The following is a 27,508-nucleotide window of genomic DNA, read 5'->3' on the forward strand; positions in this document are numbered from 1 at the left end:
ACTGCCCAAAATTTCTGAAGAGCAGCACAAACCTAAGACAAGCCTTATTGTGCGTTTCAACCACCTAATGCAACACAGTCTCAGACAAATCCCGCTCCTACCATGGCAGGTTAAGATATGAATCCAAACATGAATTTTGGAATTTAGCTTTTAAAAAGTTTGTGACTAGATGCAGCCAATCACATAGGAACCCCAAATGACTACTTGTCAGCATTCCTTCATGGCAGATGAATCACTGCTCAGGAGAAAGGAACAAACTGCTCAAGAGCCTGACTGACAGAAGTACTTACAGCAGGTGAAATCTCAGGGCTCCTTTTAGAACTTTTGGTGTTTTACTGCAATGCCTGGAAACCACATGACAATACTTGAAGAACATACATAAAGATTCCAGAAACTCATCAACTGTGCATTTAACTTCACCTCTCAGGGTTCTTTGAAACTGCACACCCAGAATGCAGATGCTTCTGCAAAACATGTCCTAGAGGTACAGGGGAGCCAACCTGATTGGCACTGACCTTCCCGCACTACAGCAGAGCTGCTCTGTTTCTGTAGTGGGGAAACAGGTGAGAAGAATTAAGCTGGGAAACTTGCTAGAGAGCCCAAAGACCATGTCTACCAACAGGAAGCAGTGGATTTGTGAAGTGAAACATGGTGCTAAGGACCTGAAGGGCACATTGTTATGTATTTCTGGTGGTGCCACACTGGGCTAAGCTCTAGGCTGGATCTTGATCTGTGCCAGTAGTTGGAGCAGATCAGGTGTATCTGAGGACCATACCTTCCAGTTCAGCTTCACCCAGAAGGAGACTAGCCTGAGAGCCCTGAGACTAATTCTACACTGTGACACACGTATCAGTCAACAATGAAAACCAGAAGATTCATTTCAAAAGTGCTCTGCTGATTCAAACATCGAATGCTCACGAAGACACGCAGTCTATGTAACTGTGTAAGACTGGAGCAGCCATTGGAAGGGCACGAACAAACCCACCTCACAACAGCATCATCTTCCTACATAGATCTGAAAAGTCACCAATACCTCCTCTTATTAGGTGCTACTAACAAGCTAGAAAAAAAAAAACCTTGCTGACAGCCACAGCTACAAAAATCGTACCCAGGCTTCTAGCCCAGAATTTTATAAAACTGACGACCAGTTCTTATTGCAGAAATTACCTTTTATCTTTATAACTGCAGATTTTTAATAATTTTTCCAAGTTTCTGTGAAATACCATTTAGAAGAAAGCCACCCCCCAACACATTTATACACATATATACATGTTATTACTTTACCTGATAGATAAACCCACTCATTCTCGGGCTGGCAGACAACATTAGCAAAATGTTAGGGAAGAGAAGAAGATACCTTTCATTCTTTTCCTTATCAAAAGAAGAAAATGAAAAAGTAAATACAACATCACAAGCCCCCTCCCCCCCTTTTTCTGCTTTATATTGCTAAAAACTACCATCAATGTTACAACTCCGTAATTACTCCACAAATATTTGGCTACAGAATTATTTGGTTTTCTATTTGAGAAGTGTTAGTAGCACAGGCCTATACTTCTTCCTGAAGAGTACAGTCTAATATTTTAAAACAGAAATTTTACAGTCTGGGTGAAATACTGACCTTATTTAACATGATAACAAATGTTTTGCTGATTTCAGCATGACCAAAATTACACATTGTATATATTTCTTAATATAATTTAGATGGATGCTGTTACAGACTGTGCTGTCAAGACTGTGGTCTCTCAAATTGGAGAGATCAGGTTTTTTGTTTGATGTTACATTATACCCCAAAGAAGAAAATGAAGATAAAAGTATTAATGCTTATATTTGCAACAAAAACACTCATTACTTTGTTCTGGTTTTAACTGCTGGTTTCACTTATGAAGCTGTCCTTTGTTTTTTGTTTTGAGAGTGTTTTTATGGAAGAAAGAAAAAGTTTACTCAATCTACTGCTATAGACAAACAATGAAACAGAGAAGCATTAAGGTATAATGTTCTAATTTTAATGACAAAACAAATATATCCATTGACAAAGCCATCATCTCAATTTCAAGTATCTTTGCAAAACAATGCAAGTCCTTACCGAGTTTTAATGTTTCTATCTGTTTTTCAGTAAACCTTTACAAATATAGATGTGATTTTTAAAAAGTCAAAACTAAAACAAATTGCTTTTACACAAACACTCTTCTGTATGTAGTCAAAACGTTGTAATATTAGGCAAAAACTTCTAGAAATCCCTTGCATTTGACATGTTAGCTCCTGATGAGAATGGGGGATGGGGTGGTATTTTGGTTTTAAGACTACAAAAAGAGACATGACTGCAGAAGATGCACTACCAGCTCTACTGAATCTTATTTAACAGCTAACAAAATATCTGAGAGATAAATACCAGGTGACAAATTTTGAGATATTCAGTTCCATAAACACTTTACTCTTTCTTCTTATTTATGCACATCTTTGTTCTAAGGGAGGAAACTGACTGAATGAGGTCGCAATTCAAAAGCCCCCACCAAGTTCAAAGCTTCATTGATTATCCAGGGGAAGAACTTACAGAACAAAAATGTCACCAATCTGTGTAACACTTCCTATAGCACTTGCTTTTAAGATTATTTTAACATTATTTCTGGTCAGACAACATTTTATTTGTGTTTGAAGTGTCACTTTCGACTTTTTAATGTCTGTTCTTATTCTGTTTTTCCAAAACCAGTTGGTTCTCAATCTTGTATTTCAAAATTTACTACTTGAGAAATATGCCCAATAAAGCAAGGAAAAAGTGTGCCTCGGACAACTGAAACTTTTAAGTTTTTGCTATTTAAAAACGCGCAATAATAACTGCTATGCAAAATGATCCTGTAACGTAACTGCATATGGAGAATCCTGTTTAACTATGCACTTTGAAAACAGTCCTGCAAAATCATCTTATGATGTTTATAACAGTTATATTTGGTTGCGTTTCAGTTAATTTTACAGACGAGACCATCCATCTTCAAGAAAATTTATTTCATTCTTTGTAATAAAAGCCTTGAATCAGCAAAGGTTTTAGTCCAGATTAGTATCTCTGAAGCACTTTGTTTATTTCTGCTGTATAATGATTACAATTAATTTTATTATACACAAAACAGAAAGAGAGAGCAAACATGAAAAGGACATTACCTCGCTTCCAGCGCACTGAATCATGACCTGGGACATGTAAATCACGTTGCCAAGTGTTTTAATATCCTCTCCCTCCCAACAACGGATTGCTTCTGTCAGTATCTGTAGTTCAAGTTCTTTCCGTTTCCGCACTTCTTGACATTGTGCCTAACAAACGTAGGGAAAAACACCATGTCCATCAAAGCCATCAATTTGGAGCAGGTTAAGGGTAGAAATACCACTACAGTTGCATTTACTGTAGTGCAGAGAAGACAGCATCTAACCTGAAGCATTTTCATTTAGGTGACTATTACCAATATTTCTTATAAAACTAGTTTTGCTAACTTCAACATTATTACTTTCCCTTTCAATACACTGGCTTCAATGACCACCCAAATTCACAGTCATATCTCCGTTTCTCAAATTTCTTCTTCCTTTACAATTTAGATGTCTGTACTTCCAACCAGAAAGGGCTGGGCTCAGCAGAAAAGAATAACACAGTTGTCGCAAATACACTTGACTACACAACAAAGCACCTTTCTTCAATAAAAAGAGCCACACGAATTGTGCAAACTATGAGTGTGTATAAGCCTGTGTTCCTATTTTTATTAAACGTCTCCAACCCGCTCTACTAGCTATACACACATTCATTTGAATTTTTCTCAAAAAGAATTGTTTCCTCTTGTTTGTCAAGAATGGGATCCCCAAAACTCTTCTGAACAGATAACACCAAATTTTCTGCTTTAAAAAATAAAAAAATAGATGTCAGCTTACCACCAGCACACACTCCTAACAAGAAGCACAAAACATTAAGTTTATTGTAACTGAGAGCACATTAAGTACACACTTGTAGCTGCCGCGTGGGGGCTTTTTCTGTCTGGTTTTTTTGTTGTTTGCTTGGTTTGCTTTTTACAGACAATAACAGACAGCTCATCTGTCCAAATTAGGCTTCCTGCTCCAATTACTACTAGAAGTTTTGTATCTTCTGAACTTCACTAGCACCTTCCCCCTCATCCTCTCTCCCCCAGCTCCACCATTCCCTAGACAAAACCCACTACAGAAAAAACAAAGAAAATATATTCAAGCTTTGCAAAGAAGCCCTTCTTCGTGACACCAGTTATGCTAACTCTAGTAGAGAGGGAGATGAAGCACAAGCGAGAGGACAGACCAAGAGGTGCAGAACACTTGTGTGGCTCTTAAATCAGTCTGTTTGCCATAACTCCCCAGCAAATTACCATCCTTACTTTGCCCACAAACAGCATCAATTTCCGGGCTTTCAAAAATTGCTTATACAAGCATTTATAAAAAAGCTTAAGTTTTTTAAAGCAATAGGAGGGGGATGATATTAGAAAGAATTCTACTTATAATGCATAATCTATATTTTATCACTCTTACTGAAAGATTTTTGAAGGCAGTCATGGATTTTTGAATATCTGGACGATCCGGATGATAATCCTAAAAACAAGAGAGAAAACACACAAAAACTTTAGTTCTAGTAATATTAATAAAAAATTTGTAGAGGCTTAACTAAAAACAAATAAACAATGCCGTAAAATAGAAGGTGTAGATCTATCTGCTCTCTTTTCAGAGCCTTCTTATTCTTGTATACTGGTGGCTTGCAGTAAAATTGAAGAGCCACTTATAACATTCCTACTTATGCTTGAAATAGAGCCAAGAAAGTTTGACAAGACCTAGTGGATAAGAGATTTTGAAATCCTAAAAGGAAAGTGCTTATTTTAAAGAATTTTATTAGGCATGTTAGCTTTGTGAAATTAGATTCCTTACAGACTAGTATGTACCATCATCACTGACTGACAAACCAAATTGTGTGACAAGAAAAGACACAAGAGCTTTCTGTTTCTATCCCTCCTTCACACTCCAAAGAAAATCTAACCTATAAAATGCCAAGGCGGAAAGCGTAGCTCCTCAAACATCTTCCTGTATTGGGAAGACAATTTTTGGATGGTGTTCAGTAGAAGTCAAAGTGACTGTTTGGGTGACATGCTTGACACACTGAGGTCCTGAGAAGCAGCACTCCTTCCAGAAGACAGAGTAGCCTCAAGCAGCATGCAGGAGACACATTCAATGTCAAGTAAATAAAAGATCCCGCACAACTGTTTTAGGAGTGAAAATTAGCTCCTCTGGCTAGTTTTACCTTAAACATTTAGCTTTTACAGGAATTTTTACCGAGTTTTAAACCATTGCAGCCCATATTTTTGATGGCTGACGGAAGAGCAAATAAATGTAATTTTGGGTCCCATCATGTTTGACATGTACCTTTAAAATAATTGTTGTCAAATCATCATTAAGCTGGAACATAAATGCTGATAAGATATACCTCCATGTGCCTTTCAAGTTCTTTGAGTAACGTGGGGTATTTATCCAGACGCATAAAAGGTTTGCTGAGGCCTGTGGTCAGTACAAGGATCCCAGGGCTGCTGGCACCTTTCATCTCCATGAATTCTCCTAGCTCCTCACTGCGTACACAAGATATTTGAGCAAATTAATATCAAATTACTAAGACAATGAAAACTACATTGGATACTTCATTTCAGTCTTTCATTCACAATGAAATCTGCCAACAAAACAAAAAGCCAAAGAAATCAAAAAGTAATTCAAGTACAAATTAAGCACTGTGAGCAGTTTCTGCATTAAATAAAATATGTGAACAAAGACATTTGCAGATTTGGGGTCCATCCAGGGAACAAGAGACATAGGATAAAACCCACCATTCTAGGCAACTGATGTTCAAAAACAGCTCCGAACAACAATTACAGAGTAAAGCCATTTGAACTATGTAGTATTACTGAGCCCTTTCTTCTAGTAAAATGACATGTAACCTTAGAGGTGGTTTACACAGGTAATACACAAGCATAAATGTGCTTATGGCTTCATACTTAACCAAGTATCAATATTTTTAAGGTCTCAAGGCACTAATAGGAAGACACAGAATGTTTCTGAACCTTTTCTCCTCCTACAGTTACACGTTTAATGAACTCATCTCACACACCCAAGGTGTGACTGCAACATGACCAACTAACCAGTAGCCACACAAATGGCACGGCACAGTAGAAATAATTACTGGGCAATCTATTATAAAACAAGTTCGGGTTTCACTGGGGGTGTACTTACACAACACATTTGTTTTGACAACAAAGCTGCTGTAAGAAATCCATGCTCTCCAAATACCATGAACTGCTACTTCCCCTGTCCACACAGTTTTTCATATTGGAATAATTTCCAAGAACTGGCCCAGCCCTTCAACTTTTTACATTAACTCACTTAAAAAAGCAGATCATTCTGGGAATTTCAAGTCACTTTGCTAACAAGGAAACTTAAAGTAGCTACATCTTCTGCTTCCTTATGAAGCAGAGGTTTCGGAGAACTATGGTGAGGGACAAGCTTTTCTTGAGAATAAATTACTGGAAATAAAATGAGTCCTCTCTGTGGGGAAACTAAGGTATGGCAGCATCTGGGCTGATTTCCAGGCTTCAGAAAATACAAGTTGCAGAAAAACTTGGGATTCTAAAGACAAAATCTAAATAAAGGAAATTCAGAAAGCTGCTCATTAAAAAGATAACATCTTCTTGCATTCAAGCTGTGTCATTCTAGATGTCTGCAGATGGAGCTGCTCATGTTTTAAGCCCGTGTTGTAGTAAATTAACTAGTTCTCCAGAAATCCCACAATAAAACGACTATTCTCATGTGACAGTCCTGTAAATTCTACTCTGAGGTATCCTGAAAGAACTTACTTTCTACTGACTAACAGCATTACACTCCTGTAAGTCAGAATTACTACTTAGAAGTTTTCTTCCCCATCTTGGTTATTGGCATAGTCTCATTTTTCAAAGGAAGCCTTAGCCAGCTACCAGATTCAGTACTTTTAGAATGTGTAAAAACAGCACCAAACAACAAACAGCAATAAAGGACATCATGGTCACATTAACGAAAAGGGAAGGGCAAGGATCTCCAAACCTAGGGTATAGTGTTTTCATGCAAAAGTAAAAGCAAATCTTGACCTGCTCAATTTCCCTAGTTAAAAAAGGGCCAATAAGACACTGCCATAATACACTCAATTATCTGTGAGTCATGCTATATAAAATCATTACACAAAGACAAAACAGACCTCCCTGCCTCCCTCTGAAGACACACACACACTCCTTGCCATGTCAGAAGTGACACTTAGCTTATTAACATCATTTGTCCAAACAGATGAAGAGAGGAGAATAAGAACATGAACCACGACCTTCCCATCCCAAAGTAGGTGCTTTACCCATCGTCCCACCCAGACCTCTCTCCTCCCAGCTGCTAAAATTCCCCAAGTTCACAGAATGCGCTTTTCCATACAGTTTACTTCAACGTCAACTTGACTTCAGATTAGTTAACTGGTATTTACTTACACTACACTACTTAAATACATTAAGCACCATTTCTGAATTATCATCACACCACCTGCTTCAGAGTACTTCACCCCCATTCTGACCAGGCCCAGGCACTCCTCAGTGCACAGATTTCTGCAATTCCTGCTGTACTCAACTGCAGAGTCAAGAAAGCAAGTGAGGGGACTTCCCAACACCCATTTTGCGTTTTAAAGACGGAAAGAGAGGGGCTGGGCACCCTTGGGAATGCCCACAGCTCCACCAGGCAGCCCTTGCTACAGCCCTCTCAAGAGAGACATGTCAGCAGCTCCAGGCCTCCTAAATTCAGCTTGCGACATGGTCAGGTTTTAGCCAAACTTAAAACCCATTGGAAAACCTTCTATAGTACCTTGCATGGAAAAAAATACAATAATGCAACACAGATAAACGTGAATACTTTCTAAGCTTAAATTCAGACTTAAGAAGTTGGCCAACTCTGAATACCTAGAACCTGAAGACCCACTTTGCCTTATGCTTTCTCAGTCACAGCCCTTACTCAGCACAAAAATCACACCAACTTCAGAACTTGACAACTGATTTGGTGGCACCCTAAACAAGACTCAGGATTTTGACTCATGTTTCAGTTTTACAGCTTTACCAGCTACTTAGTCACTGAGGATTCAGGGTAATTCACTGGAACACTAAGCTCAATGGTGACACATCCTCTTCTCCTGACTCACCTGGAAGCAGCTGTTTCCAGCAAGGTGATGGGGTGGACAAAAGAGGGTATGGCACCCAGTTTCCACAGGAAGCTTTACCACAGCTCACTTGAGAAAGCCCATTGGTCTTAGGGCACTCAGGGGTTTTAAATTTCAACTCACCGTGTATATGACACTGATCACATGTACACTACTGCTTTTGTTTCATCCATCAATTCTCTCTGTAAGCACCTCCAGCATGCCAGCATCCAAGTACCTGTCCTACTTGATATGCATCTTCAAGTCAACATTTAAACTCATTCTTTGCATCTTGTTTGCTCCAGCCAGATGCACAGCCTCTGCCGCCTAAGTTGATCAACTATTCCCTTTACACATAATCTGCTCTTCTTCCCTATTTCAGGCAGCACAATCCATGTGCATGTTTACGCAGCTTTTCTTTTCTCCCCAACAAACCAGCATGTTCTACTGGATGTGCCAATCGTGAATACCACAGGCCATTCAATTTAACATTTTTCTGAACAGCGCTGATTTTTGCCTTTAGATCTGCAAAGACACAAAAATCCTCATTCCTAATTACTTTGTCCATCTCCACATTGCTGGGTGCATACAAATGCACTATATAAATGGTATTCGCTGAGCTATCCATTAACACAATGCCTTTTTTTAACTTAATGTCTCTACAGTAGAATGAACACTGGCTACCATTTCACCCACATTCACATTTTTAATTTTCATTATCACTGTTCCCATGATTCTATGATTTCTTTGTGATTTAAGCATTATGAAACAGATGTGCCTGAAAACAGGAAAACACTCACTGTAGCCCAAATTCAAACTGACTACCTGGAAACCTGAAATAAAGACCTGGTATTATCTTGTTTTCACTGTCTACTCTGCAATCCCTTTAAGTAAAGGCAGTCTGTGGTTACACAATGTAGCAGCAGTTTCCAGGCCATTCACTGCTCCTTGACACAAATTACTTGGCTGTTTTATCACCTCCCTTTTACTTAGTCACAGTATAGGAACTTATATAGCAAGCTTAAACCTCAGCTCACTTGAAACAGACACAAAGTCCTGAAAAACACACTTAGCAATGGCATCATCAGGAAGCCTTTTTCACTGAGCAGTCTTTATAGGTGTAATTAAAACTGAATGATGTAGTTTTCCTCCCAACGTTCTCAAGAGGACAATGTTTTCTTTCATACGCTCCAGTGCTTCCTTCTGACAAGTTCTGACATGCCAGCTTGTTTTAACTCTGGTACAAATACACATGTACGGATTCTTTTGATACAATTGTACCCCAAATTTTGCCCGAGCGGTTCCATCACACAGACGCCATTAGCAGTCTGCTCAGGCTATATCAACCTGCTACCTCTACAGTTTCATGGACATCACACATTTGGCAAAATGCACATTATTTTAGCTCAGAGCTTAAAGCAAGCATCCTTTATTTACTGGCAAAAACCAAATACAATACAGAACATAACAGGAAGGTTTACCTTCAATGAAATATGGGTGGGCAAAAATACTGTTTGAATATGACAATAGTTCACAACTGGTTTTTTTAATTAACAGCAGCTTAAAAGCCAATGTTGTTGGCTTAAGAGCACAGCTGCTTTGCCAAAGACAAAGGCTCTTTCATGTCATAATTTCAATTGATGCCTGCAAGTACCACACTCTCCTAGGCAGTATATGCTAAATAAAACTCTGGCCCAGAGCTAAGCAGTTTTTTATTTTTTAAAGCATTATTTATCTGAACAGGAAAAAATTTTGAACAGTGAAATCATCAACTTAGTCTCAACTGCCTAAATAAGCAGCTTTTCAGAAAGAGGCAGCTGAGATTTGAATTCACTACTTGAGCCATTTCACAGAATAAAATGCAGAGCAGCATACAGAAGTGCCGTGCCTCATTTATCCTGAAATCTCAAGCTGAAGAGTTCTCTCCCCAGTCTGCGACGGAGTTAGTTCCCAACTTCAAATATTGTAAAGTTCACCATGAAAAGTGTCTCTGAGCCCTATTAATATAGGCAAATCTTCCCTAGTACAGCTGCCTCAAAAGCTGCAAATCAGACTGGGGGGAGGGAAGAAAACAAGTTCAGATGTGCCTACAGTAACAGAAGAAGGAAAAAAAAAAAAAAGCCATTTAACCTGGCAACTAAAAACATTTATGTTTAAAATTACAACTTACACTTCCGAAGCAGGTCTCTGTTTGTAATAGATGGAGCAGGAGCTGTCGCTGCTGATGGGTCTGAGGACTGCACACAGGCACCGCATTTTGCCAGCACGGTGGCACCGTTCAGCTCAGCAACCCCTCAAACCCGCTTTTCACCTCCCAGTGCTCAACCTCTCAGCCCAGCTCCTCTCCCTGGGACTGTTCTCGGTGTCTGACATCAGCCCACAACCCTCGCAGCCTCCGGGATGCGCCCAAGCGGGGGAGGCACAAAGGGGTTTCCAACCGGAGTCGATCGCTATTTCTACGCTCCAGTAATTTCTACGCTTGGAGTAATTGTGATGTTTCAGCTCCGCAAATTTTATCGAGACTGCTCAGTCTGTGATGCAAGCGTAGAATATGCTTGGGATATGTTATCAAAGAACAGGAGAATCCAGCCAAATTAATGCTTGAGCAAGCAAAGATTTGTGAATAGCTTGCTTTCAGCTGAAAACTGGCTTGATGCTTGCCACTTCGCAAAAATTTAAAATAAAAAAAGGCAGCCAAAAAACAGTAATATATGCCTATGTTTTAATCAAATTCATTTTTCTTTTGGAAACATTTTTCTTCCCTTTGTTTCAAAAAAATAAATGGTGTTGTTTAAACCCTCCCCCCAATAATTACATACTTTATGCTGATTACATTGGGTCTGTACTCTCCATATTTCCTCAAAAGAGTTTTATGTCCACTGAGCAGTGGGGCACATTAAGATTTTCTTTTTTTTATTATGTTATCCACCCTTCAGTGAGTTCTATACTCAAATATCTTTCCTCTTGTCGTTTTGGACAAAGTCCACATAAAATCCCAGCCCTAGCTCCTGCCTTGTCTTTTGCTTTGCTGGAGTTTCTCCTTGCACTGAACTTTGTGGCTTGTGATCTTCCGCAAACAGTAGGGAACTCCTGGGACTCCTTACTCAACTACCCATTTCTGGACTCTGCATCCAATTGGGTTTTTTAATTTGAGAGAAATTCATTTTTCATGCCTTAAGTTGCTGAGCCTATTTCTTTTACTGGAAGGCAAGCATTATATTTATGAGCAGAAGCGCACACAAAGGAAGCAATGCTATTTTGAATAAACACTATGCCCTCAAGGAAGTCCTGCTCTCACCAGCTAGAAAAATTCTCTCCTAAAAAAATAATACTGTATTATATTGGATCACCTGCCCTTGGACACGAACTGCGATTTTTTCAAACAAAACTATGGGATATTAGAAACTGACAGCTCATAAAATGGAGCTAAAGAGGTATGACTGTTATGAAATAAAGTAAATAAAATAGGGATCACGTACAGTTGCGCTATAGGAACTATGAGAGAAAGGAATAAGGAGAATGAGCCAGTGGAAACATGCAAAAGACCGAGCTCCGTCAGAGCCACCACCCAGCGCTACAAGGCAAATGCCAGCTCTAGCCAGTGGCTTAAGACACAATTAGAATACACGATGACAGACCTAAGGAAAAATGACTTAGTTCTTAAAATTCTTGGTTCATTACACAGAAAGAATTTTAATTCTGGGGAGGAGGGGATAAAAAATGCAATGGTTTGGAAACAATTCCCAAGACAAAAAGTACCCACCAAATTTCAAGACTGTATAAAATTGGAGAAATTATGTTGAATACCAACTCCTACACCTGAATAAAACTTACAGTGCCACAAGTGGAACCAAGAGGAGAACCTGTTCCCAAACTTAGATTTTTTTTGTTGTTGTTGTTCTTATTGTGATTATCAGAGGCAAATACAACCTCAGAAACATGCCGTTCTGGAACCTGAACTCCTGTATGGGCTGTATTAGGTTTTACTCCCATTTCTGCATATTCACGTACACTCAGGTCTCTGATGCTATTCATTTCAATAGCTTGACTACTAATAATTAACATACGGAAATGAAATATGTTTGCAGCTTTGAAGACTGGAACATGAAAAATATTTTATTCATTAAGTAATATAATTAATCCCCTTTACCTCCAACTGTGTATTTGTATAAACACACACACGTATGAACACATAGATGCACACATCCCCTTATTTTGTACTAATTGAATTAAAAACCCCCATGTTGCTGCAACAACTGATCACGAAGCAAATGACAAAGAAGTAAAAGAGGAGACACAGGCTGGCATTCATACTGAATGGCATTTAAAAAAAACCCACAACAGTCACATTCCAATTGAATGCCCCTTTTAAATCTCCAGTACTGTCATTTAGCATTGACTTCAGAAAAATGCTATTAAAAAAAGAAGCTTTTGACTAGAAGTCCAAAATAATTCTAAGTTAACATCAACTGGTTTTATCTATACATATGCATACACACACCATCTTTACCAGGTGTCAACAACATTTTAACAGGCACTACAAAATTGCTGTTACAGTGATCCAAGTGGTCAAAGAAACAATATAGCTAATGCTTCAAAATACAGCTGTTTTCATTTAAGTTGCTTTTAGACAGTGTCAGTAAAAATACAACAATAAAACTAGTATGTTTTACAGAATGTAAAAAAAAACCAAAATAGAGATAAAGTTTCATCTCAGGCAATTACATAGGAAATATTTTGTTTCTTTTTTGTTGGTACAGTTCCCAACAAAAGCAAGTGAACTTAATAAACTGCAGAAAATGCTGACTTTGTGACATAAGAATCTGACTTAAAATTATCTGCTATGCTTTTTTTTTTTAAAAAGGCTTCAGAAGTATAGTTAATGCCTATCTGTTGAGTTTATGAAGCACACAGAGTTCACAGCAAGAAATAATCTGCTGTAGACAGTAAGAGTTCACGTTTCAAATCAAACCACTCCAGACTGCTCCTTCTTCTCTCTCTAAAACACTACTGAATAGCACAGCTGTTACAACCATGATACTTAACTCCAACAATTCAGCAAACACCTATTTCTCTGCCGTATTTTTGCTGGTATTAAAACACATGTAATGCTTTTGGACCTTCTGGTAAAACTACACTGCAAAACCAGCCAACGAATCACTGCTGTTTCTTAAAACTCTTCAACCTCGGTCTCTGACATCTCTGAAAAGATCCAGTTCAATATTAATCTAGTATTCACTGCAGTATAGTTGTTTCATTATTATTATTACAATCATGACTATCCCCAACCCTCACAGTAAATTTTACATCATTTGCTAATGATGCTTTTACACAATAAAAGTGTTTCGACTAAGTAGACAAGGAGACAGTTCTTAGTATTTCCATTTTCTTTACGCCTTCAATCGGTTTGTTATTCCTGACAGAGGTTTTGATTTTTCCTACCTTTAAAACAACGTAATTAAAAGTTTTCCTGTATTCTGAGAGGAAAAGGTTCAGAACTGCTTAAAGCCACTGGCTGATTTCTTCATGGTAGCTGTCTCAAGCAGAATTTTTACTCAAGCCACTTGGTACCAACAGCAACGGTGTTCAACAGAAATGAAGTGCTTAGAATAAAAAGCTGGGGTAATTAAAAAAACCCCAGCATTTACTTCTGTTGACTCATGCCTGGCAACACAATAGCATTAAACAGAAAGCCGTTTATCACAACTTAACTCCACTTGAGCTATCTCTTACGAACCATACAATTGCTTTGAACCTACTTCCATATTTGTATTACTTAACTGCTCTATGACATAATACTTATATTGACTTCACACCAGGATTTGATATCAGGGCAACTTTACAGACCAGAAGCCAATATTTTTAAGACAACCCATGCTAAAAGCAACACAGAAGAGAAGAAATTTTACTCTTCACCATCTGCAGAACAAATAGCTTTCCTTCCATGCATTTCTATCACTGTTTCTCAGAAATGGCTATTCCCTCTTTTTTCCAAGAGTTCTCAAAGTTGCGATAATATTACATAAATATCTCCAAATCTTAAGAGATGTAGATGATCACTTTGCTACTACTTGCCATATTCCATCTATAGATTAAATCCCAGACCTCTGTATAGAAAGAACATAAAGGCACAAACAAGTCTAAGATTATTAAAAACTCCATAGGCATGGATCACCTAAATATTTTACCATTTACAGAAAGCGGTACTAGAAGTAGGCCATCTGAAAGAAAACAAACACTAAGGGGTTTCATCAGGGCATTTTAAACATATTCTGTCTTGTTTAATTTTAATTTGTCATTGCTTCTGACAAAGAAAAATCCTTCTGCTTAAATTGCAACATCAATATGCAGCTTGATTTTTCGAAGTGGGGTTGGAATACAGTTGCATGTGTTACTAGCAAAAGCAATAGCTCAGACTATTTGGTGGCTAGAAATTTTTTTATTTACGCTGTTATGAGTAAAGGTCACGAATTGTCACATATTGTTGCTGTTAAAACAAAATGCGACCTTTTAGGAGAAGCTAACACTTTAGAAAACAACTCAATTATGCTGCTCTTCGTTTAGGAAGACCTAAGAATACGCAAAATACATTTACTTTGGTCCATCACAAGAAGACAAAAAAAGGACGGGAAAAAAGCAAAAAGAACAGATATTCTGCATTTGTCCTATGTATAACGTTTAAGAAAAGGTCATGGTTCTATCCTGCACCACAAGCAAACATAAATAGCCCCAAATTAACAGTTGCTGCATCAAGTACTCATCAGGAGAATAGATAGAACAGGTCTGTGAAAGCGAAGTTATTCAATCAAATTCTGGTCTCTACTCTCTTCCCTCAAGGCAATATAAGGCATCTTCCATGCAAATTCAAGGTCAGTCCCAAAGCTGAGCAACTTACAACATCTTAAATCAGCATTCTACTTCTGACAAACAGGAAATACAAATTTTGTAAACCTGAAAAGCTCACACTCCTTCTATATCACTTGAAAGTAAAGCAAAGTGTATATCTTTATAACATTAAGTACATGCAAACATACAGGCTTTTACAGGGCTAAGTTACAGTTCACTAACTGTCCACTAGTAATCATGTCAACTATGCTGTAATCCCACAAACTTGTTTTGATCTTGACATTTTTTTAAACAAAGATGACAGTCAGTACAGTCTGTACTCAGAGTCCAGCATGCAGTATTCTTTAAATGAGAAAATGCTCTGAAATCATTGATATGTTGATAACACACTGACAAAAGTGACGAGCTGGTCCTGATCACGTGGAATAGCTTTGTGTTGTGAGGTTTTGTTGGTTTGTTTGTTTTTGTTTTGTTTGGTGTGTGTGGGTTTTTTTTTTAAATACACATTTTTTTTCTTGAACAAGCTCTAACCATACCAAACACACGTCAAAAGAGACATCGCAGCTTTACAACAAGTGTATTTTATGCAGTTTTTTTCTATCAGACTTAAAAGACTGCAAAGTAAACATACCTGTGTTCTGTGAGAACATTTACTGCTGATGGATGGTTGGCACAGTAGGCAAGGTATAAGCTTTTCATTTGTGGCATCAAATTTAGAAAACACCCTCCAACTCTCTGCTGAGCTTCAGGCAACCTAGAAAGAGAGTAATAGAGATGGAATTACTGTGGTAATTCTATTAATCTAATACCGAACAGACACAGAAATAAAGCCTGGAAAAGCAGTCTATGCTGTTTTGGTTTTGTTATGGTGGTGGTGTTGTCTGCTTGTCTTTTAAATACAATCAACTGATAGTTTTATGTTGTCACTGACCAGCAACAATACCTTTCTCTTCCTTCTTTACAGCTACAACCCTGTAACAGTCAAGCCTGATTATGCAAAACAGGATGGGCCGCATAAGGTACATATCTGTAAGATGGTCATTAAGCAAATTTTTTTCAAGAATTAGTGGCAATTACCAATTCTATTGGAGTCTGGTTTTCTATCAACTTACCAATCTGTCCGAACAGTTTACTATCCACTTATATATGTCATACCAAATCTTAGAAGCAGTATTTCAGCACTTGGACAAAAACTGGATGAAACAGCAACAGGATTCTCTTCCTCTACCATACACCAGAGAGGATAGGCTTAAAATATTCATTAAAAGATCTAAGTACCATATTAAGTTCTTATAGCACAAATAGAAGCCAGTGCTGTAACAGGCTGTTTTTAGACAATCGTCACTCATCTTGGTTTTTTTTAAGGACCATAAAGCATTTTTATGTTGGTTCATAACCAAGGTAAGAGTGCTACTTTACCACCAACAGTACAGAAATACTTCCTGTAACTCCTACTTTCTTCATCTTTCACGCTTAAATGAAACAAATTTACTAAGCAGTTAAGGAAAAACTCACAATTCTGTTCAGAAGAGGTTATTTTGTCTAGCATAAAATGGTTCTTAAATAACAGCAGTATCAGTGACTTCAGAAAAAAAGGTGACTCAGCAAGAGAAACGGCATTTAGCAGAAAAGCTTACTTTCACACAGTCTTGGTGAACCTAATCAGTTTTGATCAGGTTTGTCAGCAGAATATACACACGTTTATTCACATAAATAAGGGAGGATTGGGTATGAAGAAAGCTAAGATGAATATACACAGTGTATTTTTCGAAAGGTTGTAGCAGGAACTGTCATCTCAAATTGCAGTAAGAAAATATTTAGAGTATAAATAGCTGAAATTGGTTGTGTGGCACCAGCTTAGAACTGGTACAATCAGCAAAAAGTAGATGTCCGACTTCTGATTTTGCATCTCTATGGGGGGGGCGGGGGGAAGAACAAGAAAAATGCAACTTTTCCAGTCTTATTCTTAGTATCTTCTTAACCTGCAGACTTCAGATGCAAATAAAAGCACACTTTTTTTAGATCTAAAATAATTTTCAAGTTAAACACAAGCTGATGGAAAGAAGAACATACTCTAAGCAGCCACGCTTCCTTACTGCTGCCATAGCACCATTCTCAGAACTCAGAATGGTTCCTATGTGAGAAAGAAAAAATTGGACAATCAAGCAAACAGTATCGTAAGGGTGTCAGAAAGGATGAAACCCTATTATTTTCTACAGAGCAACTCCCACTTGAGGGGCTAAGCCTCTTCAGCACTATATGGCCAACTGCCAGCTGTATAACCCACGCTGAAGTTAACCAGAAGAAGCGACACCGTTTTCAGCAGTCCTAGAATACAAGCTTGTCCTTGATGCCTTTTCTAAACCTATTGTACAAAATGTGCAAGGAGATGAAATGTTTCAATTTCACCATATATTTCTTCTCCTTGCATAAAGATTGCGTCTCCCAACACAAATATGTCTAGTCTTTGCTTCAGTCTGTTTGCAAAACAAGATGAACTGAGGATTTTGTTTTGTTATCACCCATTTGACAATGCTCTTAAAACCAGTATTCCACACTGCTCTAAAGCCAGATGAGTCCTCAGTAAGTACTCAACAGATATACTGCCAGCACAGTCAAAGGGTTTCATGCTAACACTGGTTCCAATAATCCTCACTGGAAGAATATTATTTTTATTAAAAAATACATATTTTTTTAAAAAGTCAAGATTTTCTGCAATTGTCCTGAACATGTGCATGAAGTCTCTAAACATCAATATTCACTGTATTCCCTCTGAAAAAGTGAGATATGCTCCAGTGAACTTCATTAGAAAGAACAGTTCAGCTTTCCAGGACAGCCGCTCCCCCAGGCAGGGGATGTTTTCATCTTGCTCAAGCACAGTCCTCTTGTCCCACTCCATTGGCTTGCTCACAGGGATTAATTTCAAATGTCAAAACAATAAATCTGTCTCTTACTAAGCTGTTCAGCCCCCCCGTACAGCGTGGGAAGATCTACCCAGTATGAAACCAAAACTGATTGTACAGGTGTTCAGAACACCAGGCAGAGGTAACACGCTTCCATATTTGAAGGTAACAATCGTTACAGACACACAGAAAACAGCAGCTGAATCCCCAGCTAGCACATCATGGCAGACAGAATCATACAATCATTTTGGTTGGAAGAGACCCTCAGGATCACCGAGTCCAACCATAACCTAACTCTAGCACTAAAACACGTCCCTAAGATCCTTGTCTAAACACCTTCTAAACCCCTCCAGGGATGGTGACTCCACCACTTCCCTGGGCAGCCTGTTCCAAGATACACTCTGATCACATTATCAGTGCTCCTTACATTCAAGTCTAGGGCCCGTATTTTATTGTCTGCATCCTTCTTTCTCTTTCCAGAAAAGCTGAAATTCTGAAATCAATAGAGTGGCTGCTCTAGCAGGTTTTTAGGGGAAAACCAGGAGCAATCCCCAGCATACGATTCTTACAGCCTTGCAAGCAGTATTTCCCGCCCAGCAGCTGGTCCCCTTCAATAAATCCTAAGCATGAGCTAATAATACATTCTTTAAGGAAGAGATGCAGCAAAATTCTCGAACTTTGAAGACATACTCAAGGCATACAACTCAGTATTAAGTAATAAGAGAGGCCAATAAGCAGTTGCTGAAAATGGTTAAATTGTGTTTTCATGCTGTAGTGCTGAGAGTGAATTTTGGCTGTTTGCACCAAGCAGACATCTGTGTCTTCTCAGTCTGCTGTTCTTTTAGCAGAATGAAAGACTGACATTATTCTCTTTTACATGTTGCACACTCACTTCAACTTTATACTGCACATTCTTTGTTGAATTAAGATAATTAAAAGACTTCATGAGGGGGTGGCAACTCATTCGCTTTGACTTTTCTAATCCATGTATTAGTTGCAAGTGTTATACTATTTTTAGAGGAGGCATTAATAAATTATCTACTTCCTTTTAACTGTTGAAAAAGAAAAAAAAAACACACACCAAACAAAACAATTTAAAGTCTATCAGCACACTGCATAAACCTTTCAGTAGTTAACGTGTTCTGTAAAAAGCATAGTTATTTTACAATTTATTCTGAAATTGTCATCCCAGTATTGCTTTCATATTTTATACTTTAATTAAAAAGGAATTGCACATTAGTATTATATTTATACTTATATAAATGATAATAACTTCAGTTATAACAAGGCCAAAGCCATGTTTTGATTCCATTTACAGAATTAGAGAACCATAACAAAGCGTCTGCTGTTGTACACATGCTAGAGGCATCATCACACGACTGCATCTCAACTACCTAACATTATCTGCTTGTTGGAGCTACATCCAACAGCTATCAGTCCTGTTTCTCCAGACTTAAAACAAGTTCTCACTGTATGACAATTTGTGAAAAGAAGGAAAAAAACTTGTTGCTCAATCATGCTTACTTTAAGATTCTAATCAAAACCATCGATCAGAACTGAACTAAAGCTAGACTAGCAGTTGACCGAGAAATAATGACATTACAGAATATCTATTTATGTCCTGCAAGTTCTAAAGAAATGTGCCTTAGTTTTGGTATCAGTGGGCATTATAATATCCTAAGAAAGGCTGTGGAAAATGTGATGAATCCAGACAAATTTAAACACAGACTAACAGAAGCAATTTTAAAAGAAAACTAGATAACAAAATGTAATCAGCATTTTATGTTTTGTTTTTTAAGGAAAAGATCAGGTGTCCATAAATTTCACTTGACTGTGAGGTTACCACAAGAGTGTCATGTAGCAACATATGTCCCTGTATATATTTGTGTATATATAAACACACACCTGCAGAACCTGCCACAAACTGGAAACTTTCTGTTATCTGGGTGGCATTTTCTGCTCTTCCTCATCTCCTCCCACAGAAAACAGAATCTCCTGCCCCTCTCTCAGCCTCCTGAAGAAGCTGGAGCATCAATGACAAATTTACTATGTTTGCAGGAGGTCAGTACAGAGAAATGGCTTGAACATAAAAGCTGATGGCAGAAAAGACCCAGAACAAGTGAAGGTCTGAAAAATTATAAAGGGATAATTGTGATTAACAACTCTGCACAAATGGAGGCACTATGCAACTTATTCACAATCCATTGCTCTAATTTTCAGTTCTCTCTTCACAGCCATATCTTTCAGTATTTGTCTGTTTGCCTTCCCTCTCAAACAACAGTTAATACGTGTGCTTGTTTCAGACAATCTGAAGACACTATGTTCAAATTCACTTATGCTGATAGCCTCATTTCTGTTGATACAATAACCAAAACCAAGGGGTAATACCAAGATAAAACCTTAACAGACTTAATTAGCATTTGCACTCCAAAACCAGTCTTGAAACACTGATTAGTTTTGGATTACATTTAAGCAATCTCTGTTTCACACCCTGACCTCCTCCCCCCCTTTTCTTTTTTTAAATTCCCATTGCACTCCAGGATCATCCCAGAACATGAAGCATCTGTTTGCACTCCAACACAAAAGATACACAATACAGTTACTGTGACTGCAAGAGCAGGGACGTGAGGGAAAGAGAGAGCAAAACCCAGCTATGGCTGTTATGGCACAGAAAGAAGTCTGTGATACTCCCTAAAAGACAGACAGTGCCCCCAGTTTGCCATAGAGGGAATGATACCCAAGCAGTTCATGCAGGTTGGTGTCACCAGCCAGCCTGTGTTGTATGTGTGTCCCCTTACTGAGGAGCACAGCCATTGACTGGCAGCTTCTATTCCCAGGTGAACAGAAAAATTTTTTCTTGGAGCAGGAGACATCTGTTCCATCTCCTACTATTATACAATAATACCTAAAGAGCAAAATTTCCAACAGAGATCATCTAGAGCAGCCCAGAGATGACCTGACGGACACTGACTTTGTTGGTTCAAAGATTCCTCTGCTGCGTGTACCATGGAAGAGCTGAGCTTTGGCACTGGATCACAGATCTGGAAAGAGACCTAGAGGACCAGATCACTTCCCGTCTTCGAGAGACCAGAGCATGGAGTGCTCTTGCTCTGTTTACTGTCAGAAATCCACCCTTTTGCAACTGAAGACACTGGCAGCATCCCCCTGCCTTGTCAGTTACAGCTTTTCCTCATGCATCAAAGCGCATTTGATCAGTCAAAAGCCACACTTTTGAGGCAGACCAGCAGAAGACTCTCACTCACTGCTAGTTAGACTCCTTTCATATGCCACTTCTGTTTGGTGAATAAAGAAGTCACAAAGGCAGCAGTCAACCCCAAGCAAACCTGTGGGGTGGTGCCCGGCATCCAGAGAAGTGTCATCCCAGGGCTGTGACAGATGGAGCAGCCCACAGGAGCACCACAGGGACAACGCGACTGAGGCCAACCCTGACACGTTCACAGCGGACAAACCTTCAGCAACGCACCAGGAGAGTTTTAAGGCTGGGGGTGCCGGTGGGAGGGTGGCACGCCATCAAAACCAAACCACATCCCCAAACAACTCCTTCCCCCAAAACACACAAAAATCCCACTACAGCATTATGTGTTCTGAAAACAAAACAAAAAACCCACAACATTTGACATCATGAGGATTAAACAAGCCAACACGGCATAAAAAGTTTTTGTCAATGAAGTACATGCCTCTTAACTTGTACATTTGTCAAGAGAAAAATCAATTGACAAACTGACTCGAGTGGGGTGTGGAATTCAAAAAACATTCAAGTCTCACACTCAAGAAGAGGAATTTGTCAAGCAGTGTCAGCTGGCAGCACCACAATTGGCATTTGGTCATCCTGACACGTCAGGTTAGAAAAAATACCACATTGGCTGCTGCAGTATGAAGTGCTGAATGATGGAACTATAAGCCCTCTGCCAAAAATAAAATAAAATGATAAATCTATTTGCAGCCTGGGTGCTACTCTGAGTTTACAGAACAGGTTCAGCAGCCAAAAAAACATGGCAAAATGACAAAAAACAAGGCACCAGGGGAAGCATTCTTCTACATGATGGGAATTATGATGCATTAGATTCAAAACAGGAGGAAGGTGGACAATCAATTCAATATGCTATTATGAAAATTAAACTGAAAATACAACTTGGCATGACCAGCATATTTATAAAAAGAAAATAACACAAAACATTTGCAGCAACACTTCAATAACCCTGGGGCATCACTTCCTCTGCCCACCTACTAGCATCCATTATGTTCCTAAAGTATTACACAGCAATATTCCACTTGCCAGGAAGAAGAAATAAAGGACATGATGATGAGGTGCTCTAATACAGTTTAAATCAAGGAATAAATTCTAAATAAGCTTTCTGAGCTTGAAGCTACATTATGGTATCAATTAATCTACATACCAAGTTAAAAAGCTTGCATTAATATTTGTTTGAAGGCATGCACTCTTCCACTCTTGTTTTTAAGATCACCTTAATCAAAATTTTTTACAGATAACAGGTACTTACTTCATTTCCCAAACTTCTGATTCACAAGAACGAAATAATGGTAAGAAGACAGTGAGACAATAAAATGCAGTGACAAGAGAAGAAAGGAAACTTCTAAGCATGTGAATGAATGGTCATTCTCAGGGATTTAGACACCTAACTGATCAAGTCTAATTTGCCAGAAAGAATATCCTTCTTTCTCAAATGGTGTGGAAGAAAGGCCATTTCAAGAACACTTCCATTCCACTGCTGAATATTCATCTAAACTACACTGCCCTCCTTCCCATTCTCTCCAGTCCAAGTTGTCTACAGGCAGAAGAAAGGGTGAGAAGCCAAGTGGCAGAAGGACATAGGATCCAAATTCAGCTACAGACCCAGGCACACATTGCTGCCTCAGTAAAGACGCAGCTCATACTTTGTCATGACAAAGCTTCCTCTTCACACAGAGCAGCTCAGAGGAAAAGAGGAGGGAGAAGTCAAAATAAGACACACTGAGCTGATCCAAAGTCCACTGGTGCCAAAAGAGGTATTTTCTCCTCCACCCAAGACTTTCATTCCCTCTCACAGCCACATACTCCCAGCAGACTGAATCTCATCTAAACCCTCCATAGCAATTCAAATTACTAACTTGGCAGAACACAAGCAAATTTGGATTAGCAAGTTGCCTTAGCTCAACATGTGGTCAGACAAAACCAGAACACAGGCAAGGGAAAGGATGCAACTGAGTTCAAGAACGGGAACTACACTTTCAGTAGAGTTTAAACACTAGGCAACTGTTACAACAACTCAAACATGATATGGTCACCTTCTTACTTAGACCCCCAATTGCTGAGGTATAAGCTGAAAAATATCCAGGTACCACTTCAGCCTAACCTACGGAAGGAGGATGCGTGTCTTTATCCCCCTCATTCTGTGCTTCATGCTTCCTATATGGTACAATATAGGCATCAAGGCTTTTTTTTTATTCAGATTGCTCTTTCTGACTATCCTGCATGCTACTCCCAGCACATTTGGATGCCCACCATTGTTCAAGACAGATGAATACTAAGCTCAAGCATTCTCATACACCATCCTTCATCCAAGTCACCCCCTCCTCCACTGTTACACTACAACATAAGGTCCCTTCATTCTTTCTCTAAGAAAATAATTGAAATTCATGCTTCTAAAACAAAAAAACACCACTTTACTACGACTTCCCCAGTGCTATGGAATTGCACCTGGGAAATTCAGAAAGCTGTTTTCAAGCTACATTAAAATTCCTACATCTGCAATTGCATCTTAGAGCCAATACCTATCTGTGCAAGCAGTCGATGCATTATCCAAAAATCTATTACTGCACTGCTGTAGCAAATATCCTTTAAGTGAGAGGAACAAAAATTATGTCAAACAACATACATGACAAGTAAGATAGTAAAATATTTGCTTGTTAGAATTTTACATTATCTGGTATGCATAATACTTACTTGGTGCATTCTTCTAAAGACTGTACAAGCATTTGCTGGAAAGAACTTATTTCTTCCAGGTTTCCCATTAAGTATGAAGTATTTGTTGAGTTTAACCTAGAGCCAAAGTAAATAAAAGGTGTTTAGGTCTGCAGTTATTGACTAATTGTGCTGTAATAAAACCTACAACCTTAAAAGAAAATGCTTACGGGTTCTTAGATCAAGAACCAGACTATTTTAGTCAGCAAACAATCTGCATAAAAAGTAAGCCCTGTCTCAAGAATCTCACAATCCGCAGAAGAAAAGAGACATTGACATTGAAATTTTGACCATGTAAACCCTCCCCAATATAAGAAACATCTCAAACTTAATTTTAAAACAACAACAACAACAAAATCTCAAAACAAACTCACTTTTCACTGGCTTGCAATGATCGCAGGTAGTTTGAAAGCATTGTTTGTAGCTCCTTAGCATATTCGTTTTCTGTTTCTAGTATATTTTGTAGCACCTACAAAAAATGACAGTTGCTAATTGGTACTTTTAAGAGATACTTCAAAATGTTCAAATCAACACCAGTTTTAAAGCATGCTAAAGTTTACTTAGCACTAGGAAGACTTAAATGAGCGCTCCTACATTAAAAGTTTAAATATTAGCAAGAAAGCTTTGAATGCTATACATCTATGAAATTCACAGGAAAAACCCCACCACCCATACACAATAAGCCATTCTTTAGCCATATACCAAAACAAGTGGTAAGCTAACAGGGATTTCACTGCACTTACAACTTTTACTGTAAAATTTGAAAGCTATAAAGAACGTTCTTCTAAAGCTAGGGGCAATTATTTCTCCTATGTACTTCAGAACAGCCAAAGATCAGAGATTGGTAAAGCACAACAGAAGTTGTAAGAGAAATGAACAATTAGTGTCTTTTTCTCAGTCTCAATTACAACACATTACAACTAATCTCACTAGCAAAGTGTTTACTTATTCAGATGAGCCATTCTATCTAGAAGGTCTGAAAATTAACAGATTTATAAGTATCAAGTAACTGCCAACTTTATTTGGCAATATGATTAGCATTATTGCATTATTTTTAAATGGGGCTGGCTAACCTTCCACTGGGAGTGCAATATACACTACCAGGAGAAAATTGCAACAGACTGATGCAAAGCCAAGAATTGATAAAATATAGCACACACTTCGTGTTTTTGGTTTTGTTTGTTTTTTTTCACTGAATATAAATGAAACAACTGGAATACCCCCAAATATGTACAACAAAACATTTTACTGGGTCCTGTCCCAAGGAGCCCACTTTAGGATATCCTCCAACATATTCACATCAAGTTCTACTGTGCTTCTAAGCCAGCAACATATTTTTTTTGCCTCCAAAAAGTTAACGATTTAGCAAGAGAATCATCAGAATTAAATGTAGTTCAATGAATGTAGCTGAGCTTTGAAAACTTTTTGCTGTTCGCTGGTCGTAAGCCACACCACAAACCTCCTCAATTTGCTACATGCCATATTTGTTAAGTCTACAGTAATATCTCATTTCAGCATTTATAGTAACGACTGTAATCGAGTCCATTATGCACTGTTGTAGTCAATACTCTTTCTTAGGAAATAAAAAAAGCCATTCATTCCTAAATGCAAACCTGATGAAATAACTTTAAATAGTTCAGTATGTCAATGAAGAATTCACTGTTCCTTTCATTGGTGTCATTGATTCTGCTTACTCCTTGAATGCTGCTATTCATTTGGAGAGAGGGAGAGAGACCCCTTTTGAGTTCATTCTTTTGTTGGAAATCTGAATCCTGAACTGAAGATTAAAATGTCTCCATTCTCTGCTAAACACTGTGACAGAAGAATGTCACAGGGAAAGTTATGGCTTCTAACTAGGAAACTACAGCATAAAGTACTATATAAGCACACAGATTTTAGAAAAGCCAAGGTTTTCTTGACCACCTAGACCGAGGCAGGGGGGGAAAAAATTCCACTGATCACAGCACTAATTAAACCCCATACTCTCTTACATATATATAAACCAAAAAAAGTCACTGGTTGAAATGAAAATGTAAGAGTACTTAGGATCCATGACATCCAAAACTGAATGCAAGACCAATCTTTTCTAATATGGCTTTTCCTACAAAAATCTCCCAGCTCAAAGTCATTACACAGCCATTAGTAAAGAAAAGGAGATTGAAAGCTGAGAACAAAATCGCAGCATCCTGATGAAGCACTGAACAGCATTAAAAGACATTCAAAGATAAAAATCAACAGATTTCCTAGAGATCTTGAAAAGCTGCAGCACCGCTCCGTTTTCCTGAAGAGTATTTCCATTTTTTGCTATAAACATCTGTCTGAAAAGCTTGGAAAAAAAACTAGTTTCATATTGGACACAATTCCATTATTTTTCTCTGCTAGTTTGGATTTTTGAGGATCCTCTTTGCAATACAGAGAATGTGGGATTGGAGAAAAAAAGACTTAAAGGAGGGGAAAAACAAAACAAAATCAGGAAAGCTTAAAAACTAGAATTACCGACCTGGTAAATTACTGGAAAAAGAAAAGAAACGCAACTATAAATAAAACTATGCTACAAAGCCTATGCCGAGTACTAGATACACTTTATAGTGCTTTATGTTATTGTAGTTCAGCGTTACAAAATACTTTAGATATACACAGTTTTAAACACCTCCCAAAATACATTAAATCTATTTCTTTTTTTCTTCCACTGCATACAGCACATACAGCATTCTTTTGCTTTGAATATCTTTTTAAAAAAAATAATCTTGATAACATAGCTCTAAAACATGAGTGCTGTGAAATCTCACATCCTTCCACAGCTTGACTCACCCACCTCACCAAGAAGCTACGAGGATTAAACGCTTGGACTGTCCCTTGAAGTGCTAAGTAGTCAGTATCGCAACTCACTATTTTGGCACCAGAGCACCCTTACGTTCCTCACATCCACGTCTCGCCCGCATGCTCTAATAATCACCTTTCTTCCCTTCCCTGCTTTCTGTGCGTTCTGGCTGCTGCAAGACCCCATGAGACCTCGAAGACCTTGTTTCCACAACTGCACCACAACATTTGCACAGATGACAGCGGGTACCCAAAGAGCAGCATTGAAGTGGCAGCTTTTGCAACCCGTAGCGCTGATGAATGGCAGGCACAGACAACTGAGCTCATACAGCACGAGCTCCCTCAATCACACGGCGTGGAGAATTCAAGCGTGGTTAACAATTCCGTCACACAAAACGCCAGCCGCCTCCCTAAGGCAAAAAACTACCACCCGAAAATGTATTTTAAAAATGACCTACATGAAGCTGATCGCCTTCCAAATCAGAGGGAGAAAAGGCAGGTTTCACAGCTACAAAATCACAGAATGGTTAGGGCTGGAAGGGACCTCTAGAGATCATCTAGTCCAACCCACCTGCTAAAGCAGGTTCACCCAGAGCAGATCACACAGGAATGTGTCCAGGAGGGTTTTGAATGTCTCCAGAGAAGGAGACTCCACAGCCTCTCTGGGCAGCCTGTTCCAGTGCTCTGGCACCTTCAAAGTAAAGAAGTTTCTCCTCATGTTTAGATGGA

At 38.5% G+C, this 27,508-nt stretch overlaps 1 protein-coding gene across 5 annotated transcripts in view; it reads right to left on the bottom strand.

Annotated features, from left to right (window-relative positions):
* The window catches only part of ARHGEF7 (Rho guanine nucleotide exchange factor 7), a 128,133-nt gene that overhangs the window by 25,850 nt on the left and 74,775 nt on the right, over positions 1-27,508 (bottom strand). For all 5 annotated transcript variants that reach the window (XM_082075913.1, XM_082075917.1, XM_082075916.1 and 2 more), the window contains 7 exons: positions 24,334-24,428; positions 23,942-24,037; positions 15,705-15,827; positions 5,471-5,609; positions 4,528-4,587; positions 3,154-3,300; positions 1,285-1,371 (listed from right to left, as the gene is read on the bottom strand). In XM_082075913.1, the coding sequence (XP_081932039.1) occupies positions 1,285-1,371; positions 3,154-3,300; positions 4,528-4,587; positions 5,471-5,609; positions 15,705-15,827; positions 23,942-24,037; positions 24,334-24,428 (747 nt within the window). The remainder of the gene's footprint in view (positions 1-1,284; positions 1,372-3,153; positions 3,301-4,527; positions 4,588-5,470; positions 5,610-15,704; positions 15,828-23,941; positions 24,038-24,333; positions 24,429-27,508) is intronic.

This window comes from Streptopelia decaocto, assembly GCF_964273445.1.
Source record: "Streptopelia decaocto genome assembly, chromosome: 1".
Taxonomy (NCBI): domain Eukaryota; kingdom Metazoa; phylum Chordata; class Aves; order Columbiformes; family Columbidae; genus Streptopelia; species Streptopelia decaocto.